Here is a 25,254-nt window from a genome sequence, read left to right as displayed (position 1 = left end):
GCAAAAACACCCGTCAACCATTACCCTTTGCTTCCTGCTACTGAGCCAATTTTGGATCCAATTTGCCACATTCTCTTGGATCCCAGGCTCCTTTACTTTTTTGACCAATCTGCCATGTGGGACCTTGTCAAAAGCCTTTCCAAAATCCATGTAGACTACATCAGCTGCGCTACCCTCATTGATCCTCCTTGTCACCGCCTCAAAATTCAATCAAGTTGGTCAGACATGACCTCCCCTTAACACATCAGTGCTGACTGTCCTTGATTAGTCTGTGCCTTTCTAAGTGACAGTTTATCCTGTCCCTCAGAATTGATTCCAATAATTTGCCCACCACTGAGGTTAGGCTAACTGGCCTGTAATTACTCGGTCTATCCTTCGCTCCCTTTTTAAACAACGGTACAACGTTAGCAGTCCTCCAATCCTCCTGCACTACGCTTGTATCCAGTGAAGTTTGAAAAATGATTGTTAAAGCCTCCGCTATTTCCTCCCTTGCTTCTTTTAACAGCCTGGGATACATTTCATCCGGCCCTGGTGATTTATCCACTTTCAAAGATGCTAATCCCCTGAATACTTCCTCTCACTATGTTTATCCCATCCAATATTTCACACTCCTCCTCCTGAACTTCAATCCCTGCATCATCCCTCTCCATTGTGAAGACAGATGCAAAGTATTCATTAAGAACCATACCCACATCTTCCACCTCCACACATAGTTTACCTTTTTGGTCTCAAATAGGTCTTACTCTTTCCTTAGTTATCTTCTTGCTCTTAATGTATTTATAAAACATCTTTGGGTTTTCTTTGATTTTACCTGCTAATATTTTTTCATACCCTCTCTTTGCTTTCCTAATTTCCTTTTTAACTTCACCCCTGCACTTTGTATACTCCTCTAAGCTTTCTGTAGTATTGAGTTCCTGGTGTCTATCATAGGCTTTCTTTTTCTGCCTTATCTTACCCTGAATGCTTCTTGACATCCAGGGGGCTCTAGATTTGGCAGCCCCTCCCTTTTTCTTTGTAGGAACATGTTTACCCTGAACCGCTTGAATCACCCCTTTGAATGTCTCCCACTGCTCTGCCTTCAAGTTTGTTGTTTAAAGCCTGAGTCAAAGTCTAGTGTAGTGTTATTCAGGAGAAATAGCAACAACATGAGGCAACGGAAGAGGAGAAATGGCAATGAAAGGGATTGATAAATAACCCATGCTCTTGAACTGACTGCGTAGGGGGTATCAATTGCGGGTCTGGTAAGAGAGGATACAGTTCATTTGACCTATAGCACTGTGGGGATTAATTTATTTAAATCCACTTGGTACCAACTTTTAAAGAAGGTGATGACTTAGTCAGTTTCATACGGGGTTTTGAATTATCAAACCACCATAAGTGGAACAAAGGAGTTTGGGCTGAAAGGCTGATACCATCACTTAGCAGGAAGGTGCTCACCACATTTTCTTGTGTTGATCCACTGGAATGTATGCACCATGAAATTGTAAAATGAGCTATTTTTATTGCTTATAACACTTTCTGAAGCATACAGGTAAAAATGTAACAAGTTGTGAAAAGCACTGTATGGTACATCTTTTCCGCGCCGAACGGCGCACGAGACAACCCATTTCTCCCACTACTTTGCATCCAGCAGCTTATGCTCTGGGTTTTTCCATAACAAAGACCCCTTTTTATCTGTAAGGAACCTTACTACACCAGGTTATAGTCCAACAAATTTATTTTAAAATCACAAGCTTTCGGAGATTATCCCCTTCGTCAGTTTCACCTGACGAAGGGGATAATCTCCGAAAGCTTGTGATTTTAAAATAAATTTGTTGGACTATAACCTGGTGTTGTAAGGTTCCTTACATTTGTCCATCCCAGTCCATCACCGGCATCTCCACATCATGCCTTTTTATCTGGACAGGTCGTTAGCCTGACTGGGGAATCGGCTAGATGCGATGCGGGGTCGCTACTCCACTCCCATCAGACACGAGTACCTCGCTGGATGTCAACCCAGTATTCAGAGGCTGGAGCTCTGGTCTTCTGCTCACCAGGGCTGTATGGTACATACACGAGAATTAGTCATAGAGCTAGGTGATATTTGGACATTGTGACTGGAAGGGGCGAATGTAAGCAATTATAATCTGTCAACTAATGTTACGGGATCGAATTCTGGAAGCGGTTGCAGATGATCTAATATAGCTGCCCAGCCAGTAACGTAAGAGCCTGATGCAGTTAGGAAAACAAGCATAGCACTTTGTGACCCATGAGCTTCAGAAAATTGAATGGGCAATCACATTCCTTCAACTGGTGAGCTGGCTGTAATCCAACAATTCACAGTCCCAGAGATGTACTGCAGAATAAGACAGCATGGAGTGATACTAGAGATCTCAGGTGCTCTATCTGTAAGAAGTTAGGGCACAGTTCAGGTGAGGGGTGGATTCCAATTAGAAAGACAGGAATCGTGCCTGTGCCGGCTCTTTGAAAGAGCTTTCCAATTAGTCCCCACTCCCCTGCTCTTTCCTCATAGCCATGCAAATTTTTCCCTTTTAAGTATATAACCAATTCCTTTTTAAAAGTTACTATTGAATCTGTTTCCACCACCCTTTCAAGCAGTGCATTCCAGATCATAACAACTTCCATCGTAAAAAATTTCTCCTCATCTCCCCTTTGGTTCTTTTGCCAATTATCTTAAATCTGTGTCTTTTGGTTACTGACCCTCCTGCTAGCAGAAACAGTTTATCCCCATCTAATTTATCAAAACCCCTCATAAATTTGAACACCCCCATTAAATCCTCTGGTACTTACTCTTTTGAGTACCTTACCTTGTTCCACTCCTCTCGTGTCTCCTTTATATTCCCTGTAATCTACCAACCCTGAAACCACACCCCAAGTTTCTCATCAAGATATTCTCCCTCAGCCTCTGCACTGAGTGACTCCTCATCCTCTATTTTAATCTTCATCTGAGCTCCTTTTGTCTTCTCTCCTCTGAATTCACTGACTTCCTGTCCTCCCTTAATCTCTTCCATATAAAGATTCATGCTCACGGCTACCCCCACAACCATCTTGCCTCCCGTGGCCTCTCAGACAAGACCACTTCCTTGTATGTTCACTATACACATTCCCTTCCAAACCCACTTCCTTCTGTGTCCGTCTGCCAAAAAAACACTTCCCCGCCCCCCCCCCCTCCAGCCCTGTTACTTACAACTGCACTTTCTAAATCCCAACTGCCTAGCCTTTGGCCCTCCATTAACCACGATACTTCTGCAGCTGTCAATCTGCTGAACCACTCCCTCAAATTCACCTTTGACACCCTTGACCTCAACAAAATGTTACCCAGTCGATTCCCCAGTATGGCCCACACCTTTGCTCTGTCCCCTGAACGTATCTGGTGCACAACTGGTTTAGCTATCCATCACCACCTCTGACTGAACTATATCGAGCACTATCGGGCCTCACTCTCCGCTGCCAAAATTGCACATTGCTCCAGGATCATCCTGGAGAGCAAAGATAACCCCAGGCTTCTTTTCCCCACTGCCATCTGTCTCCTTAAAACGCTGCCCTCTCCACTTTTGCTTACGACAAGTGCGAGGACCTCCGTGGACTCTTCACTAATATTGAGACCATCTGTTCAGCTTCCTCTACTACTTATGCCCTTTTTTCTTGTCTACCAAGCTCAACTCCACCGCCTTCCCCCCTCCCCCCCCCCCCCCCCCCAGTCTCCCTTCATGTCTTCTCCGAGCACATTTTATCCATGAGACCAACCTCCTGCTTCCCTGACCCCATTCCTACTAAACTTCCTTGCCGCCATGCGGTGACTGGGTTCTAGGGTAAGGAGGTTCCTGCTGCTACAATGGGACCAAGTCACATCACAGCATGCGAGGGATTGTTTTCGCCACATGATATCTCACGAGGCGATCAAGCTTCTGATAACCAGGTGGATCATGTGAAGGTACAGGATAAAACCAGGCACTGAAGTAAACTGGAGAGATTTTTCTTCTTCGTTCCTGGGTAGTCTGTGAGCTAGCAGATACTCAGTGGACTGACCTCAGTGGAGTGTGGGGGGTAGTTTAAACTAATTTGGCAGAGGGGTGGACACCAGAATGAAACAGAAAGGAGAATCAAGGAGCATAACACTAGAGTTAAGAATAGTTCAGAGATAGGGATCAAACAGGGAGCAAATGTGAGGCAGTCGAAGATGAGTTTGGAATGCATGTGCGGCAATGCATGTAGCGTGGTAAATAAGGTTGATGAACTGCAGGCACAAGTCGCCACATGGGACTATGATATAGTGGCAATAACAGAGACCTGGCTTAAAGAAGGGAGTATTTGGGACTTCATATTCCTGGCTACAAAATATTCAGGAAAGATAGGGAAGGAAAGAAAGGTGGGGGTTGGCAGTATTGATCCAAGACACTTGTCTAGCACTGGAAAGGGATGATGTGGTTGATTAGACTATTTGGTTAGAATTAAGGAACAGAAGAGTTATTATGCTACTGGGTGTGTACTATAGGCCACCAAATAGTGGGAAGGAGATAGAGGAACAAATTTGCAGGCAAATTATAGAAAGATGCAAGAATTATAGAGTAGTGATAATGGGGGACTTCAATTATCCCATTACAGAATGGGGTAGTAACTCTGAAGAACAAAGAGGGGGAGGAATTCCTGAAATCTATACAAGAGAACTTTCTTTATCAGTGTGTTTCCAGCCGAAGGAAGCAGAGCTGGGTCTAGCTCTGGGGAATGAAGTGGAGCATGTTTCAGTGGGCGAGTATTTGGGGAACAGTGATCATGATATCATTAGGTTTAGAATAGTTATGGAAAAGGATAAGGAACAAGCAAGTGTAAAAATACTTAACTGGAGGAGGGCTAATTTCAGTGATTTTAAAAAGGGATCTTGCCCTGGTGAATTGGAATCAAAAATTGGTATGCAAAACAGTAATTGAACAATGAGAGAGGCCTTCAAGGAAGAGATGGTTTAAGTACAGAGTATACACATTCCCATGAGGGGGAAAGGAAGGACATCCAAAGCTAGAGTTCCCTGGATGACTCAAGATACAGAGATTAAAATGAAACAGAAAAAGGAGGCCTATGACTAGTGTAGGGTTCATAATACAGTAGAGAACCAAGCTAAATGCAGAAAGTAGAGGAGATCTAAAAAAGGGGAATAAGAGGGGCAAAGAGAGTATGAGAATAGATTAGCGGCTAACATAAAAGGGAACCCTAAAGTCTTTTAGAAACATAAATAGTAAAAGGGTAGTCAAAGGAAGGGTGGGACTGATTAGGGACAAAAAAGACCATCTTGTGGAGGCAGAGGGCATGGCTGAAGTACTCAGTGAATACTTTGCATCGGTATTCACTAGAGAAGAGGATGCTGCCAATGTAGCAGTAAAGGAGGTAGGAGCGATATTGAATAGGATGAAAATAGACAAAGAGGAAGTACTTAAAAGGTTGGCAGTACACAAAGTAGAAAAAAATCACCTGGTCCAGATGGGTGCATTCTAGGTTAATTAGGGAAGTAAGGGTTAAAAATTGTGGAAGCTCTGGCCACAGTCTTCCAATCCTCCTTAGATATGGGGGATTGGAAATGTTGCACCCCTGTTCAAAAAAGGGGAGAGGGATAAACCCGGCAATTACAGGCCAGTCAGCCTAACGTCGGTGGAGGAGAAACTTTGAGACAATAATCCGGGACAAAATTAATTGGCATTTTGAAAGTCAGCATGGATTTGTTAAAGGGATCCTGGGCTTTATAGAGGCATAGAGTACACTAGCAAGGAAGCTATGCTAAACCTTTATAAAACACTGGTTAGGCCTCAGCTGGAGTATTGTGTTCAATTCTGGGCACCACACTTTTTAGGAAGGATGTCAAGGCCTTAGAAAAGGTGCAAAAGTAATTTACTAGAATGGTACCAGGGATGTGGGACTTCAATTATGTGGAGAGACTAGAGAAGCTGGGGTTGTTCTCCTTAGAGCAGAGAAGATTGAAGAGATTTGAAATGGTGATGGCAAAAGAACCAGAGGCGATGTGAGGAAACATTTTTTTACGCAGAGCTATGATCTGGAATGCACTGCCTAAAAGGGTGGTGGAAGCAGATTCAATAATAACTTTCATAGGGGTATTGATAAATACTTGAAGGAAAAAAAATTGCAGGGCTATGGGGAAAGAGCAGGGGAGTGGGGCTAATTGGATAGCTCTTTCAAAGAGCCGGCACAGGCATGATGGGCTGAATGGCGGCCTTCTGTGCTTATAACATACTATGATACTTCATTAGAAGGCAAGTGAACTCAGGCCACCTGGGGCATTAGAGACTCACAGCCTGAACCAGGAGGGTGGTGGTGTTATGGGATCAGGCTTTTGATCTGTCATTACACATCAAAGCTGCTTGAGGGACAGGAAAATGAAAAATTTCAAAAGATAGCGTACCGCAGGTACACTGCAAATTTTTTTTTACTAAAAGTAGCCAATGAAATCCCTCTTGCACAAAGGACAAAGTGTTGCAGTACTTTTACTGTCCCAATATCTTTGAGGGCATGGTTGAATTAGTAGAACTTGTGACCGGTGTCAGTACATGGGTAAACTGAAGGATCGCAAAAAAGCACTGTTATAACCTTACTCGTTATTAATGAACCATTCAAAAGGATGCACATAGATATTGTCGGCACAGTACATATTAACAATGGTAGCCTGCATGTCCAGGTATCTGGATTTACTAACTCTCACGTTGACTGATGCAGAACTTGCACCTGACACATTGTTAAAAATGTTCATTTGAGTGTAGCTACCTGAAGAGATTCTGTCTGATGCGGGGGCTAGTTTTGTGTCATGGCAACAATGCAAAACAAATTCAATCCACCCTGTATCATTCTGAGACAAATAGGTTGGTAGAGTGCTTTGATACACAATGACTTGCATGCTGCATACATATGCTGAGCAGAACCCCAAGAACTGGGCTAAAATGTTGCCATATAATTGTTTGCCCAAATGCTATTACTAACAAAAAAACATTGGGGGATCCCTGAGAAGAAAAAATTGAAACATATAGGCGTAGCTTGTTGCTTACTAATGTTATTGGGGGAAAAAATGTATCAAAGCATGTTGACTTTTGACCTGAAGACTACAAATCATACAACAGACACTAATGTAATGTCTGTATTTCATGTACTGACAAATATATTGTGTCACAATGGAAGCTGGTGTGCTTGAGGGACTATACTCAATTTTCATATCATAGTTGTGAAGGAAGTGTTCCAGCTATTATGTTGATGGACCACCCTCTGTCCTGTTGAATACCTGTATTGCTGTCCATGTTTATTCTGCTTTTACTTGTAGCATTTTGATGTCATGCAATATTTTATTTGTCGGTGAATCTGTTTTCATTCAATGAACGTTTCATTCAATGAACGCTTAACACCACTTGGGCACAGCGAATCTGAGCAGGCAACATGATTTTACAGATTGACTGAGGCTTTACATGCACTAGTTGAAGATTAAGTCTTTCATGAGTGTACCATAACCATTTAAATCAATAGAGGCATAACACTACTTTTAAAAAAGGAAACGGCAAATGTTGAAAATCTGAAATTAAAGCAGAAAATGCTGGAAGTACACAGCAGGCCCGTTAGCACCTGGAAAGACAAAGGACAGATTAATTTTTCTGGGGTAGATTCCCAGTTCTAATGATGAGTCCACATCCGAAACATTGACTTGTAATTTCTCTCGAGAAGCTGCTGGACCTGCTGTGTATTTGCGACATTTTCTGCTTTAGCAACATATTACTTTACTTTCACTTTTCAAAGTTTCAAGGAAAACAAGATCTGCCATTTAAAAAAAATGATCAGACTGTGGAGATAAAACAACATAAAATTAAATAGTGTCTTGATTTTCAAAAATTGGTGCTGTTTTCATTGGTTTAAAAAATGTAAAAAGGTGTAAGATTTTTAATGTACTGGATCATTTAGCACTGCAGTTGCGAACCATCATTTCCTACAATAGGAGGAGCCAGCTAAGGTTAACAACTGCGTTACTGCTGCTTAATAAACGTGTTTGGCGGCTAATGCCTAAATCAAAAGGAGGATCATGTGAAGGCATGTGATAAGAACCAGTAGCTGAATCGAACTGACTATGTATGATTCTTCGTTTCCTGGACTTGGCTGCAAATTTACCTAGTTATCTTGAAAGTGAAAATACGCTCTCTGGACATGGGAGCTAAGGCTCACCACCGGAGTATTCCGAAACCGAGAAGCCAAAATACCTAGAGTCTTAAAAAAAAAAACTTACCAATAAAAAAAACTATAGAATTTTTACATTTAAGAAAGTTAATCGTTTTGATCTCTGCTGTTTCATGCATAAATAGAGAAATGCTTAACATTAAGTTACCTTTCAGTGGCTACAATAAATAATAATGGGACTTACATATATTTATTATTCTAAACCCAATTTGTATGCATACTTGCAATGATGTTTTAAGAAAACAAACAGATCTTAATGTGGTTTTGGTATTGACTGAAGTATTTTTTTAAGTACAACAGTTCTGTTAGGGACAAGAGTAAATATTGATATTGATTCTTTTGATGCCTTAAGTACATTACAAATCCTTGGCAGTAATTGTAGTACAACCTACACACAATAATTCCATTTATGTATTTACCTTAATGAGTTAGAGATATGTGAACCTGCAGTATTTCAAATTTTCAGTAATTAATAGTTTGTACAGAACTTGATCTGAAAATTCTCATTTTCTTCATAGGTGGAAGTAGATGGTCAGAAATTCAAGGGAGCAGGTCCTAATAAGAAAGTAGCGAAGGCCAGTGCTGCTTTAGCTGCCCTTGAAAAATTGTTTTCTGGTCCTAGTGCTGCAAACAGCAAGAAAAAGAGGACTGGTCCTCCGGTAAGGTTTCTATTGTTTTCTCTTTCTGGTGCATTTAATAACATAAATTAGATCGGTGGTTAAATTATTTGCATGCAGTTTTAAATGACCCGTCTGTATCAACACATACATTTACATATCCAAATGTCATGTGTAGATACATACATTTGTAACTGATTTTAACTTGGATTATATAATTTTCTACATAAGCTCCCTTACATTTCTTATAAGTACTGCAAGCGTGCTTTAAACCAGACAAGTGGCATATGTGTAATTTAATTTGCTCAGTACGGGATTAACTTCCTCTAAACCTGAAACTATGATGCTTTGATTTTAAAAAAATTTAACATCTTTGTTTCACTGAGATTAAATTATCATTTTTTGTTGACTCATGTATTTTAATGTCTTTCATGTTGAAAAGACTAAGGGTCCAATAGCTGCTCCAACAGCTACAGTCCAGTCACTCAGAGGCAGAGGAGCCTTGAGCAGAGGAGCATTTGTTGGTGCAGCAGTTACAGCTGCTCCAGGATATCTAACGCCAGGTATGGCTCATTGCAAAGCAGTGATTGTCAAAATTGAAACTGAAAATAAAACTGTTCACTTTATTAAAGTACCAGTTTCTGTATCATATGGGTATTGCTGGAAGGACACAATAATGAAGTCCCCTCTGTTTATATTCTGCATAGCCATGCAAAATAAAGTACACGTGCATATCATGAAGCTAGCAATGTTAACTTCATATCTGATTTTGTTTACTAGTGAGAAAATAGATACAGAGCAAACCATATTTTAAAACCACTGTTGAAAAAGCATAATTTGAAATATTAAAAAAAATCATAGCACTTGTGGCAAGATAAATGTGTGAGGTGATGATACTGGCCAATTTATTAACATATCAGTGACATCTACTAGCAGATTTTGTTAGTTATACACAGTGAACACTAATTCTTTAAAAACATTACCAAACACACAAGCAATGTTCACAAGTTAATTTAGTAGATTCCCCCTTCCCCTGTTGGATATACTTTCTGTTTAGTGAATATTTGTTCCTCGATGTTCAGTTGATGGAATACTTTACTTTTTGTTTTATACATTCATACCTCTAGGAATGATAAAATAGATCTTAGATCTCAGCAAAAATATATAATACCAAACAATTTTAATTCAAGTCTGTTGGTCTCTTAGCATGGTATCAGTCATCAGATATAGAAGGTCATGGCACTTAATTGACTACCTGTGTCTGGAGACAGGTTTGTACCACACATGTTTGCATACTTTCAGCCCACATGCAATCACTGCTGGTTGCATGAACCTTTCTACTCCTCACTTGTCCCAGCTGTAGGAAAGAACCCTGTGAATTCAGATGCTTTCTTTTAACCTACAAATTCTCTTACCCTAAAAAAAAGTGCAAAATGTTGACCTGGCTCTAAGTTACTTCATTCAGGTGCCCTAGATGAATAAGTACCCAGTCATTACCTCAACATTCTGTTTTTGATAGTTTACTTATTTTTAATGGTGACTATAAATGTTTTGATAACTCCCATGACTTTGAGTCAATTTTCATCTATCTATAGGAGTATATGGCTGGTTCATTAATGATTATTCAGTTTATAAATTCAACTAAAGTACAGGCCCCATAATTGGTCATTGAGCAAGTTTAACTCTGACTCATTGCATGTGGAGATTTTTTTTAAAAATCAAATGGCCCATTCTTTCCAGTAACATGGGATGTATCTTGATACAGTTCATATTTAGGAAATACTGTGCAATGTAGAACTTCAGCAGCAGCACATTCCCTTCCTGATAAAGCTATAATGTTTTAGTTTTACACATTTATATTCACATTGGTCCTGGAGCTACGCATTGTAAACTAATTCCATGACAAATCATTTAAATGTTTTATTTTTCCATAGATGGTATCATGTAGATGCTTCAAACTGCTGTGCCAAGGATTAGTATGTGCAGGTTTGTGCAGTACTTCCTTGCACAGAGAGTTAGTAAGTTGTGCCATCAAGGGAGGAACCAACTGGAGGTCAGGGAAGGAAGAAAAGGAAAATTGGCATGTGGCTCATATGTCAATTTCACAATTTCTAGCAGCTGGATTGAGATTTAATTTTGGACTCAAATTCATTGCTAATTATTTTGTTCATGGGAATGTTCATTTTGAATTATGTTGCAAGTTGTATGTTGTCTAAATTTCTTATCAGAAGGCCTTTTGAAATGTCTTAACAATTGAATGTAGGGTAATACAGCAAGACTTTATATAGTTATCCATTTGGTTATATAGAAGTACTTCATTATTTATAGAGGGGCAATTGCTGAGTTGAAATTATGCATTTGACATTAAGCCCTAGTAGAGCTACTGTAATAATTCTCTCATTTTTTTTCCCTCCAATTTTCTTCCCATACCTCTCCTGGCCGTAGTAATTCTTGCTGGGATATGGTTCTGTAGATACCTTGGCCAATTTTATTGACAGTCTGGCCATTCTTTGAGAATCTGGACAGTGAGTGTCAATAGACTATTTACCATGGTGTTATCACAGCTAAGCCCACTCTATTTTTGTACAGTATCTGCAAATGCACATTTGTGTGAGTGAGAATCCTGGCCATGAATATGTTTTGTTTCATCCATTTCTAGCCTGGGGAAGTTAGCAAGGATTGGAAAGAAATTCCACTAGTTGAGATCTGCTAACTCAGCACAAAACACTGATCACTTTTGTGCTTTGGTGCTACACCAAGCAACAACAACTTGCATTTATATAATATCTTTAACGTGGAAAAATCCCCCAAGGTATATAAGAGGCTAATTTTTTTAATTGGACACTGGGGCAAAGAAGGATGATCAAACGTTTGCTCAAAGAGATGAGCTTTAAGAAGGAGAGAGAGAGGTGGAGGGGATTTAGGGAGGGCATTCCAGAATGTGGGGCCTAGGCAACTAAAGGCACAGACAATGGTGGGGCAAAGAGAGGGGTCGATAACAAGAGGCCAGTCAGAGGAATAGTATGTCAAAACTGGATAGTCCAGTGGTGAAGGATAGAATACTAGAGCCTGGTCTTCAGTTGCTTCCAAGCCTTTATTCACAGAGATCCACATTACCACCCCACATCCTAGATAAGCTCTCATAAATGGAGATAAGAGTCCCCAGTTGATAAGCACCATCTGAATACAATTAACACTAATTGATATAAATCATATGGATACAATTAACATTCCCTTCTCTCTTTAAATAAAAAATTTCAAAAATCAAAAACTTCCACATTCTGTACAGCGTATACTATTCAAAGCGTTACATTGTGAGGCAATCCTTCTGCAGGACCCCGAATAATTTCTTCATATATGTACTTTTTTTAATAAAACAATCAGATAGTTGATGGCTTGAATCCACCCATTTAATTTTAGAGATTTCCTTTCTCTCCAGCATTTGTTTCAAGCCAGCAAGGTTATATGGAAGTACTTCATTATTTATAGAGGGGCAATTGCTGAAACCAGCTGCACTAGAATACCCATCAGGAAGATTAGCATATGAAGCATCGCTAAAGATAACTAGCTTCATTTTCTTTGAGTCACCTAAAGATGGGAACTTAAGTACACATTTACCTCTCTTTAATTTTCGTAATGTTTTATTTGCTCTTAAGATGTTCTCTACTATGGGGTGTTTCATTGAAATACTTAACTCCAATACATCAAAACTAGCACCTGGTCTAGTCTGAGTGCACAACCAGTTCAACTGACCAATCAAGCTTCACAATTGCTCTGTCTCTTTAGATATAGCATCACCTTTCTGTGATGACCTAGTACGATTAACCGGGATGGGAGTAACACTCTAAATAGGACTGTTGATTTAAAGTTATACCAGACCCACTCTGCTTAATATCTAAACAATATTTTTAAAAGCTCAGGCCTGACTCCCAATTTCAAATTCAACTCTAATCTTATTAATGAAGAGTTTCTCAAATTCTGCAGTACCACCCCATAAGAAAACATCAACATGCATCATGAAGATGCCTGAAAGAGGATTTGAGTATAGGAGCAAGGATGTCTTACTGCAGTTATACAGGGCCCTGGTGAGACCACACCTGAAATAGTGTGTGCTCCATGCCTGATGTCCTATTTTCTATGTTTCTATATAAATGCAAGTTGTTGTTGATGTTGTAGAGCAGAGAAGGTGAAGGGGATATTTAATAGAAGCACAGTCTAGTTACATTCCCACGAGGGAGAAAGGTAGGGCAACTAAAGCCAGAGCTCCCTGGATGACAGAAGAGATAGTGAGTGAGATGAAGCGGGAAAAAGAGATGTATGACATGTCAGGTTGATAACATAAGTGAGTCGTGAGTCTGTTGAACTCCCTTCCCCAGGGAGAGGTGGAGGCAGGGTCATTGAATATTTTTAAGGCTGAGTTATATAGATTCCTGATTAACGAGGGAGTCTAAGGTTATAGTAGGTAGACGGGAATGTAGAGTTGAGGTCGCAATCAGATCAGCTATGATCTTATCAAATGGCAGAGCAGGCTTGGGGGACCGAATGGCCTACTCCTGCTCTTAATTTGTATGAAAGTTTTTCATTATGGTACCAATAAAACATTGCGGGGCCTGATTTTAGTTGAACACAACCTATTTTCAGCAAAACAGATCTTGCTTAAAAATATTATACCCTGGAAGCATCATTCAGGACATAGACCCATTTGTTTAGTTTCCATAGTTTTCCTTCTGCATCTGCCACCTCTTTAGGTGGTTTCAAAAACAGGCCATTTTGAATCTGGTAATGGGTAATGAAACAGGATTAATTAATGATCTCAAAGTAAAGGATCCCTTGGGAAGCAGTGATCATAACATGATAGAATTTCACATCCAGTTTGAGAGCGAGGATCTTGGGTCTGAAACTACTGTATTAAATTTAAATAAGGGCAATTATAAAGGAATGAGGGCGGAATTGGGTAAACAGATTAGGTGGTATGATGGTGGATAAGCAGTGGCAAACATTTAAAAAGATATTTTATGACTCAACACAAATATATCCTTGTTAGGAGGAAAGACTCCACAAAATGGGTGAACCAACCATGGCTAACTAAGGAAGTAAAGGATGTTATCAGGTTAAAAGAAAAAGCATGCAACATGGCAAAGATTACTGGTAAGCCCGAAGATTGGGAAAACTTTAAAAACCAGCAAAGGATGAATAAAAGAATAATAGAGGGAGAAAATAAATTATGAGTGTAAACTAGCAAGAAATATAAAAACTGACAGTAAAAGCTTCTACAAGTATATAAAAAGGAAGAGGATAGCTAAAGTAAACATTGGTCCCTTAGAGGATGAGACTGGGGAAATAATAAGGGGAAAAAAAGGAAATGGCAGAGGAATCTAACAGATTTTTTATTTGTCCTCACAGTAGAAGACACTAATAATATACCAATAATAGTGGAAAATCAAGGGGCAAAGGGGAGGGAGGAACTAAAAACAATCACTATCATTCGAGAAAAAGTACTAGGTAAACTAATGGGTCTAAAGGCTGACAAGTCCCCTGGACCTGATGGCTTGCATCTGAGGGTCTTAAAGGAAGTGGCCACAGAGATAGTGGATGCATTGGTTGTAATCTTCCAGAATTCACTAGATTCTGGAAAGGTCCCAGCGGATTGGAAAACCGCAGACATAACACCCCTATTCAAGAAGGGAGTGAGACAGCAGGTAACTATAGACCAGTTAGCCGAACATCTGTCATTGGGAAAATGCTAGAATCCATTATTAAGGAAGTAGTAGCAGGACATTTGGAGACTCATAATACAATCAAGGAGAGTCAACATGGTTTTATGAAGGGGAAATAGTGTCTGACATTTATTCGAGTTCTTTGAGGAAGTAACTGGCAGGGTGGATAAAGGGGAACCAATGGATGCAGTATATTTGGATTTCCAAAAGGCATTCGATAAGGTGCTACATAAAAGATTACTGCACAAGATAAGAGCTCATGGTGTTGGTAATATACTAGCATGGATAGAGGATTGGCTAACTACCAGAAAACAAAGTCGGGATAAAAAGGATCATTTTCAAAATGGCAATCTGTAACTAGTGGGGTGCCGCAGGGCTCAGTGCTGGGGCCGCAACTATCTACAATATATATCAATGACTTGAATGAAGGAACAGAGTGTCTTGTGGCCAGATTTGCTGCTGATACAAATAGGTGGAAAAGCAAGTTGCGATGAGGACACAAAGTGTCTGCAAAGAGATATTGACAGGTTAAGCAAATAGGCAAAAATTTGGCAGATGGAATATAATGTGAGAAAATGTGAAGTCATCCACTTTGGGAGGAAAAATAAAAAAGCAAAATATTATTTGAATGGAGAAATACTACAAAATGCTGCGGTACAGAGGGATCTGGGTGTCCTCGTACAAAAAGTCAACATACAGATGCAGCAGGTAATCCAGAAGGCAAACGGAATTTTGGCCTTTATTTCTAGAGGGATGGAGTATAAAAGCAGGGAAATCATGCTACAACTGTACAGGGTGCTGATGAGTCCACACCTGGAGTACTGCGTACAGTTCTGGTGCCCTCATTTAAGGAAGGACATACTTGCATTGGAGGCAGTTCAGAGAAGGTTCACTAGGTTGATTCTGGGTATGGAAGGGTTGTCTTATGAGGAAAGATTGAACAGGTTGGGTCTATACTCATTGGAGTTTAGAAGAATGAGAGGAGACCTTATTGAAACATACAAGATTCTGAGGGGACTCGATAGGGTAGATGCTGAGAGGATGTTACCCCTCATGGGGGACTCTAAAACTAGGGGGCATAGTCTCAGAATAAGGGGTCACCCATTTAAGATGGAAATGAGGAGGAATTTCTTCTCCCAGAGGGTCATGAATCTTTGGAATTCTTTACCCCAAAAAGCTGTGGAGGCTGAGTCATTGAATACATTCAAGGCTGAGTTGGACAAATTTATCAGCAAGGGAGTCAAAGGATATGGGGAAAAGGCAGGAAAGTGGAGTTGAGGTAAAAATCAGATCAGCCATGATTTCATTGAATGGTCTACTCCTGCTCCTATCTCTTATGGTCTGATACTTCTCTCTGAAAAGTATCGCCCTGCAGAAATGCTGCTTTTATGTCAATTGGCCTACACTCCCATGAATATGTTGCCAAAAGAGCCAAAAAGATTTTTAAGATTACCTTTCCAGCAGTGGGAGAATTCATTCGAACATCTGTATCACCCAGTTTCTCTTCAAAAACCTCTAGCTTCCAAACCTCACTTTAGCCTTAAGCCCCATCTGTAAGGACTTTTTCAGTACAAACCCAGCTGATTGACCCTTATCTGTTACCTCAGAATAAACTCCAAATTCTTTTCAGCTATCTAATTCCCTTTGTTTTGCCTCTGTTACTTGTTTATCGGCAGCCACCAAGACTTCATGATCATGAGGGCTTCTTCTTCTAGTTCTGTTACATTACTGTTCTGTGGTCTTTGTTTCATTGCCTGACCTAGTCAAGCTACGTCTTCTACTTCCCCTTCCATGTCTGCAGGGACTACTACTGCGATATCTCCCTCTTTCATCTCTTGTTCGTGATCATTTTCTGATGTGAGATTCACTTCCGGACTCCCTATCGCTACTTGTACTCCACTTTCGAACTCACCACTCTTTTACCCCATTCTACCAGTCCATGGACCTCCCTTCATGGCCATCATATTGAACATTCAACCAAAATTTAAACCTATTGGTAGCTTTGCCTGCACGCCCCAAAATTGCTGCATCCAGAACATATGTCACCCGTGTACCCACTTTGGGTAATTGTTCTGTGGATGTGATAGCTCTGTCATGTGTTTCTGGATCACTGACATTACCACTGTTCAGCCCTTGATCTACCTTATTTGGTATCTCAGGAACCTCATCAAAAAAAAATCATGAACATCTGAAGCACAAGGTGCCTCGTTTACTTCTATCAACTGCTCAGAGTCCGAAATTTTATAATTAATTCCAATTAATCGCGAGGAATGAACCTTAACCGTTTGCTATTTGGATAAGTACTGTCTTACCATCACGACCTATTACCTTACCAGGCCCTTTCCATTCCCTATGACCCTCTCTTATAGTATACCAAATCTCCTGAATTGAACTCTGTCTCAGATGGTCTAATACGATGCCTCAGTGCTCTATGAATTTTCTCTGATACCTCAGCCTTGATAAAAGGCAGTCTCCCTGTATGCATAGTTTTTAAATGCTCAGAAAAAATGGGACTAATTGTATTACCTTCTAGATCAGGAGGATTATCACAAAGAACAGAAGGTAATTTGGGATTGCACCCATAGACTAGTTGGTAAGGACTATATCCTCCAACCATTTGAAGGGAATTTTTTGTATGAACTGCCCGTGCTAGTTGACAATTTACACTCTGTTCGATCAGCCAAAATTTTATGCACCATGCTATAAATCACAGCATGATTCCTTTCACAAAGACCGTTGCTAAAAGGGCTCTCAGCTGCTGTATTCATGACAATTATATTCATGTTCTCACACGTATCTCTGAACTCCGCATTAGCGAATTCCGCTCCATTATCGGTCAAAAACATTGCTGGTGTCCCAAGTCCAGTCCCTATCCATTTTTCCATAATTTTATCTAGAATAACCACCATCTCCTTACTATATATTAGTGTAGAAATACCAAATCTCATAGCCAGGTAAATAAAATGCAAGATGAAAACATTTCTGTCTTTGTCCCGTACCTTTTAGATTCATAGCAACTACCTCGTTAAAGTCACGCACTATTGGAACACTTACAATAAGACATGGGGGCGTCCGTCTATACTTACAGATTTCACAGTTCTCACTAATCTCTTCTGTTCGCCTCGTATACTCCTAATCAACTACACCTGCATCTCTTAGCATGATTTTTAAACATTGATATGTAGGGTGGGCAAATTGTCTGTCTAACTTTAAGACAATTTGTTTTTTTTTCTCTTATCCTTATCGCCTGATGCCATTAATACTTGTCTAACACGCTGATGAGAAACATCAGGTTTTATTAAGGGGATATAATAATACTCTGGGTAAACTGAAAATCAACCGAATTGCCAAAAATGATTGCCTCATCGTGTTCCACATCAAGTTTCATTTTTGCCTTTTTCATGGAAGGTTTACCCAAAAGCATAGGTATCTCACTAGAGGCTACATCCGTATTTATAAAATGGCTTACTCCAGCTATCTTATATGGAATTGACACTCTATGACCTCAAGGTGTTGTCATCTCCAAACCTAAGACATGTAGAACCTTTATATTCCTTTACCTTGCGTCGATCCTCACTACTTAGTGAATCAAGATAACATTTTAACCAATCTACCCCGCATACAGTTGAAATACATGAACTATTTATCACTGCACGATTAAAAGAATCTATGACTAATACATTCATCACAGGATTAAAACTCCTTGTGGCCAGTATAATCTGTTAATTTTCATCATTATCTTCATCCTCTTCCTCAGAACTACTTCCTTCATACATCATTTCAAAGACTGTGTGTCTTCGCTCTGGGCAATTTGTCTCAATGATATTTAGAGTCACATCTAAAACAGCTACTGATTTATTTTTTCCCCTTGGGCATTCCTGGAATTCATTCGCCCATTATTACTGTCCCCAATTTTGTCTTCTGTTGATATAACTGGATTTGCTGTACTGCTTTCATCACCAACCTGGCTGCTTTTAATCCTTCCGTCATATTGGCGTCTGCGAACCGGTCTTTTGAGATTTTGAAACCTGGTCTGGCGCCTGCGTTTGGTATCTGGAACATTTCGAAACCTGGTAACCGTCGAATCTTTTATTCAGTGTGTCACAGCGGAAGGCCTTATTTGTTCTGTGAAGACTGAAGGGAATGACTGTTTCCCCAGGAACTTTTGTAAGGCAGCTGACATTTGATCCAACAGAGTCTCCTTTTCCGAGAACTGGACGCCAGTTAGGAACAGTTGCCTGTCCGCATGAGACATCTTAGCACAATCTAATAATTTAAACGCTAGTACCAATCCAGGGATTCCCAATTTGAACTTTGTCAACCTTTTATACAATTTGTTAAAGTCTATGATGCACTCTTCCATTGAATGACCATCCGTTTTCAGAAATCTATCAAATGCTGACCAGGCCTCATAGGCACTTAACAGGTCATCTTTCTTGTAGATTTGATCCTGAAATTCTACTAGAAAGGTAAAACCTTCATTATCCAAAAGATCTGCATCCATCTCAGGAAAAAACCTTACTTCTGATTTTACTTCGTTCAGGAAGTGACAGTGCCAAGGCTGTGCCTTGATTTCTCTTTGGCAGAGTAGTAACCCGTGTCCACATATCAACCTCGTGCTTTCACTGGCCGTACGGTTCAAACTCCGAGAACATCAGAGGGAAATCGTACCTTGACGATTTAAACTTGCTTTCTTCCATTTTCCACAATGGCCACTAGGCTTTCAAGTTTTTTTTAATGTCCAAAATAAAATCGTAGTGTCCAACCTCCACCTTTAGGCAACCATCCTCTGCTACCATGTAAAAATTGGATAGTCAGATGGTGAAGGATATAATACTAGAGCCTGGTGTTCAGTTGCTTCCAAGCCTTTATTCACAAAGATCCACATTACCACCCCATACCCTAGAAAAGCTCTCCTATAAATGGATGCAAGAGAGTCCCCAATAGATACCAACCACCTGAATACAATTAACACTAATTGATATAAATCATATGGATACAATTAACATAATGTTTGGGGGAGGGATTGTAGGGCTGGAAGAGGTTACAGAGATGGGGAGGTTTAAGGAGTGCGGAGGATGGGCGGTCAGAAGAGCATTGAAATAGTTGAGTCTCAGGTGATGAAGTGTTTGAGAATTTCAGCAGCAAATGGCTGATGCAGGCAATGCTACTTAGTTGGAAGTAGGTGGTCTTTGTGATGGAGAGGGTAAGGGGTTGGAAACTAAGCTTGGGTCAAATAAGATGCTGAGGTTGCAAACAGTCTAGTTCAGGCTGAGGGAGTAGCGGGACAGAATCAGCGGCAATGGTACAGAATTTGTGGCAGGCACAGAAGAAAATGGTTTTGGTCTTCCCAATGTTTAACTGGAGGAAATTGCAGCTCATTCAAGACTGCGTGTTGACATCGAGGCAGAGGAGGGGCCGAGAGAAGTGGTGGAGAGATAGAGCTGCATATTGTCTGTGTAGAAGTGGAAGCTAACCTGATGTCTACAGATGATGTCGCCAAGGGACAGCATGTAGCTGAGGAAGAGGGGGAGGCCTAAGGCCAGATGCTCAGGGGACTCCAGAGGTACTGGTGCAGGAGTGAGAAGAAAAGCTATTGCTGGAGATGCTCTGGCTATGATCGGATAAGTAAGAGTGGAACCAAGTGAGGGCAGCCCCACTGAGTTGTATAGCTGAGGAGAGGCGTTGGAGGAGGATAGTTTATATACCTTTTAGCAATATGTAAGGAAGGAACAAGAAAAGATCAAAAACTTAATTCTGCAGATATTTGTGTTTTCACACTAGTTCCACAAGTTGTATTGTGTAAAAAATACTTAGGCTTGCTGATTCCATTCTGAGCCCATGGCTATAGTACTGTATCTATCACCCCTGAATTTGAAGGTTTGAGCTCTCACTTTTGATAATTTTGTGGTATCTCTGGTTTGTCAATTTCTCAAGAAGTGGGGGGAAAAAATCACCTGATGAATTGGGATTGGTCGAGATAGTGGATTAGTTTAATGCAGTATTTGAGGATTAATTTTAAAAATGATTAATGTAGTTAACTGTAATGCCAAGAACATGTATACTTACATTAAAGCAACCAAGTACACCAAAAAGGGTTATTGAATAAAATTACTTTTTCTTTATTGCTGTGTCCTTACTTTATACTGCAGAAGTAGAAAAATAAGAAAATAATGTTGATTTTTGTCTTTAGGTTATGGGGCACCATATGGATACAGTGCTGCTGCCCCAGCTTACGGTATGTATGTCATCACAATGGATTATGACTCTAAGATTATCATTTCCTTAGTGCCTTAATCTAGAACATATATATCTCTACACAGTGCAGAGATATACATGTGTGTGTGAACATTGACAACCCTTTGAGTATTAAATGCCCCTTTCCCGGTTCATGATTTCTATATGTATTCAACCGTACATAATGAAAATACTTCAAATTTCCAACGCTCCCTTTTGAATTTCAATTTCATATGTTCGTAAAGTAGGACTATAGAGAACATGGTACATAATATTATGAACTCAAAATTATAGAATTTTTCCCCCAAATTATCTTGATCAATTCTTATCTATATACTCTGAAGGGTTCAATGTTGCATTGAATTAAAACACAAGGTGGTCTTATTTTTAAATAGAGTGCCCAGTTCATTTTGATTTACATGCTCATTCAAAAACCAGTCTAGTCGTCATTTTGATGCAACTTAAAACACAATAGAAGAAATCAGCATAACCTTGTGGTTCTTCTCATGGTTGGAGCGCCTCTCGCTAAGCTTTGCCTGATTGTAAAGGGAGTGCTTGTAAAATTGCTTGTCCCCTTCTGTGCCAGATTGTACATTTTACTAAATGTAGTCCCAGTGCTTAGAGCCATTAGATGCTCTATTCAAAGCATACTGCACTGCCAGACAAATTGACAGGTGGACTGCAGTAACATTCATATAGTTCATTGCTGCAGTTACTCTTTTGTTATATAGCCTTAAGCAGACATAATTCATTTTAAAGTTGCAAATGTAAAATGAGCTGTAATTACTTGATAAGTAACAGCATTTGTATTTTTAAAAAAAGCATTAAATCTTTAATTCTAATGTTATTGAATGATATGCCAGCTTTCACGTTTGTCTAAACTGTAATCACTGATAGAAAATTAAAAGGGAATTTGGAACATGGATGTCTTGGGTTAAAATGATGCTAACTACATCTTCAAAATGCAATGTGAGCCCTTCTAAGTGCAGCTAGTTTTCTTCAAAATTGTAATCCACTGGTTAAATTGATTAGCAACAGGACAGGTGGAATGTAAAAACATTTCTGCCTGCCTGATGGTTGGCTCACTGACAGTTTGCCTACTCTTGACAGCTGAAGGGCTTAGCAAAATGGCTACAATTTTAGTCACTAGTGTGACTGAAAAATGTTTCACCTTGTTAACATTTTTTCTCTGTGACCAAAATGAATCTGTCCCCAGCTGTTAAACTTGTTGCTTTATTCCTAATTTTCCCAAATTTTTCTTTCAAATTTTCAATATCAACTTAACCATTAATACATTTAACTGGGTTGAGGCTAATATGAGGGAAGAATTTAAATCTGGCAACTTAAAAATGGATTGAGTTCAAGGCATTAGTATTCTCCCCCAGTAAATCAAACTTTTAAAGACTTAATTTTAATTGCATCTTTCTGGAAAACATAGCAAGCCAACGTGAATTACAATTTAGTATTTTTTTTCAAAGCACTCTTTCAGGGATATTTAATTTAGTGACCTCACCACACTTTGTTGTAACAAGTAAATATTCAATACTGGAAAGGAATATAAATGAACCCTAGCGTTTAGCAGCCTGTGACTGTACATGTTCATACACCTTCATTGTATTGTAATACACATTTAATTTATTTCTAAATGTTAGCACAATACTGACTGATTTCCATAGCTTACTAAAAAAAAGCTAGATTTAATCACAGAAACTGGCACCATGCTGTTGCTTTGAATGAGCCTTATGTGCAAATGGTGACAAGCAAGTGTAAGATTTATTTGGAGCCTGAGTTGGGCTGCACATGTGAGCAGTTTGAGTATCATGACAGCAGTTCCAAATATAAATCTGCAAAGTTTGCAAATTAGAGTCACAGCTGGCATGTGTCTGAAATGACTTACCTGATACGTTTCTAAAACCATTCCTGAACACTACAGTTCATATTTTCAGTTCAGTGTGCATCAATGTTCAACTGGGTCCAAATTAATGTTATCTCCTATAAAGATATCATTGTCATCATTTCTCACATAAAGACCCTGTGTTTCTCCAGTGTCTAGATGTGATGCCAAACAATATTTGACAAGGCTGTTTTCTTGGCTGTAGGTTGAAAATGTCTTAATGCCTTTGTAAGCTGTTGCATGTTGGGAAATTGCACTTCAGTCATCTGGTGCTGTTAAAACACCTACTGTTGCTGCTTTGTGATTTCTAATGAAGATTAAAATTGAGAATAAGAAATCTGTTCAGATTACGTAGAATTTTGTGAGGCCACAAGAACTTAGTATTCAACCAAATAACATTAATTAACAACCCATAGATCTTTCCAAATCTGCTATTCAAATAAACTGCTAAATTATTTTTCTGTGGACAGTATCAGATTTGGATTCAGTCTTACTGAAATATAGATAGCATACTCTTATGAAGTGTTTCCTGAGAAGAACTGGGGTAAATCTGTAGTAACATCTGTATTGATGGTTTGCTGCCCAAATATGCTAAGCACCTTTTTTTTTAAAGTGATCTAGGATTATAATGGAAACACTTCCTGAAGACACTCTTGGATCGAGAGAGAGACTGGGGTGTAACAATTAATGTCCGAGTCTACCTCAAATGTCAAAGAACTTATTCGTACATATTTAGTTGAAATAATTGTCTCTTTTTTTCAAATTGATCCAGCATTAAAGTTCCCTGCTCCAACTGTTGCTGATCACTGAATCTGGCATAGTGTTCCATTAAAAGATAGAAATGCTCTTTCATGGCACAGGCTCTTAGAGAGAAAATTAAAGTCATCACTGGGGGAGGGTGGGGGGTACTATTTTGCTGGAGTAATTAATTTATATAATGAAAAGCCCTGCTCCAGTATTTACAGGTTTATTTTGTGTACTGTTCTCTTTTAAAATACCTGGATTAACATGCCTCAGTTTAGTATTCATATAAAATTGGCAGAATTGCAGCCACACTTATTATCCCATTTAATAATTGTCTGACATAGTTTCTACCTTCAGATACGTTTGTCCACTGTGCCAAATTTTAGCCCTGACAAATTTATTTTCAAGTAAGATTAAATTTGTGTTCAACAGGATAAGGTTTTTTTTAAAAAAGTAAATGTAAAAAAATGTTCAAAGCTACACAGCTGTTTCCAATACTTAAATAAAAATACAATGTGGGGATGGATCTGGACAGAAATTGAAGTTTCACAGTTTGTCATCCATGGTTAGCATTAAATTTAATGCTGAGGCTTTATCAGCTGGCTCAAAAAAATAAGGTGAAACATGTAAAAGAAAAATAAATAAATTGAAATTGAATGGCTAATCTGGAAAGATCTATGGTAACAGAACCTTATATTCTTAAGTCAATTTAATGGACCATTAAACTTATTTGGGGTCCTTTCGTTTCTTCTCTCTATAGGTTTGCCAGGCAAGAGAATGCTTCTGTTCCCTGTTATGAAAATTCCAACATATCCTGTTCCCCTATACTCCTTTTTCAGCTAATTACTGTATTAGAAGCATAACGACTGATTCTGATCACAATAGCAAAAACAAAAAGTGAGCATTAGGAGAAAAAAGTTGCTTTTTTAATTAAATTTCTTTTGAAAATGTTGTATGAAGCAAATTATTTGTAAAATAATTTTTCCTATCTTTTTGATTTTAACAAAAAGGCTTAGTTCATTAGAACTTGAAGATGTACTGTGAAATGTTACCTCATTCTCAGAATATAACTTATGCCAGCCTTCTGTGGTAGAAAGTAATAAACTTTTAAAAAAAAAACCTCACAAACATTTTAATTGAAGTATCATAGCTTCTGAAGAATTTTATGGAAGCTTATTTGTGAAGGATGTATAGATAATAGATCTCTGATCACAAATAAACACTTTCTGTTTCAGAACCAGCCAGCGTATTGCCTGTTTTATAAATCTCTATGTAGTAAAGCCTTAACCCAGTATTGTGCATATGCTCTGTACTGGCCATCATTTGTGTAATGAAATGGTGCTTTCCCTCTTCAAATTTCAGTTAGTTTATATTAAAAGATGATTTCAAAACTTAATTTGAGGTGTTACAAAACACCGGTAAGGCCAAATTTATAGTAATGTCTTATACAAATGATGGAAGCTGCAAATGAGCTAATATACCTACGTCCTTCCTAAGATCCTGGTATGAAGCATGTGTGTTAAAATTGGCTTAAGGCTGCCTTGCCTCCATAATCTCATATTTGGTTCTTGTGGCCTTTTTTATAGTTATCTGAGATGCACCGTAACTTTGCATTAGTTGCTTCTAGGTAGACAGGTTTTTAATTAATCAGCTGTAGTACAAAAACAAAAACAAAACTTCTTTGCTAAGGATCTTTTTCCCACTGCACAAAATGAAGAATCTGAAGCAGCAACAAGGTCCCCATGGATACTTGCTACTTAATTGTCCCAATTCTTGTTGAGTGCTGCTGTTTTTTTTTAAAAGTGACACGTCTCACCCACGGGCCATCATTCTT

The 25,254-nt window shown here is 39.1% G+C and overlaps 1 protein-coding gene across 3 annotated transcripts in view; it reads left to right on the top strand.

Moving 5' to 3' along the window:
* The window catches only part of strbp (spermatid perinuclear RNA binding protein), a 139,955-nt gene extending 115,326 nt beyond the window's left edge, over positions 1-24,629 (top strand). For all 3 annotated transcript variants that reach the window (XM_067969683.1, XM_067969684.1, XM_067969681.1), the window contains 4 exons: positions 8,730-8,870; positions 9,271-9,391; positions 20,739-20,783; positions 24,181-24,629. In XM_067969683.1, the coding sequence (XP_067825784.1) occupies positions 8,730-8,870; positions 9,271-9,391; positions 20,739-20,783; positions 24,181-24,263 (390 nt within the window). In that variant the 3' untranslated portion in view covers positions 24,264-24,629. The remainder of the gene's footprint in view (positions 1-8,729; positions 8,871-9,270; positions 9,392-20,738; positions 20,784-24,180) is intronic.
* Positions 24,630-25,254: the final 625 nt, after the last annotated feature.

This window comes from Heptranchias perlo, chromosome 31 (assembly GCF_035084215.1).
Source record: "Heptranchias perlo isolate sHepPer1 chromosome 31, sHepPer1.hap1, whole genome shotgun sequence".
Classification (NCBI taxonomy): domain Eukaryota; kingdom Metazoa; phylum Chordata; class Chondrichthyes; order Hexanchiformes; family Hexanchidae; genus Heptranchias; species Heptranchias perlo.
The sequence above is the reverse complement of the archived record's forward strand: the minus strand, read 5'-3'. Positions and strand labels throughout refer to the sequence as shown.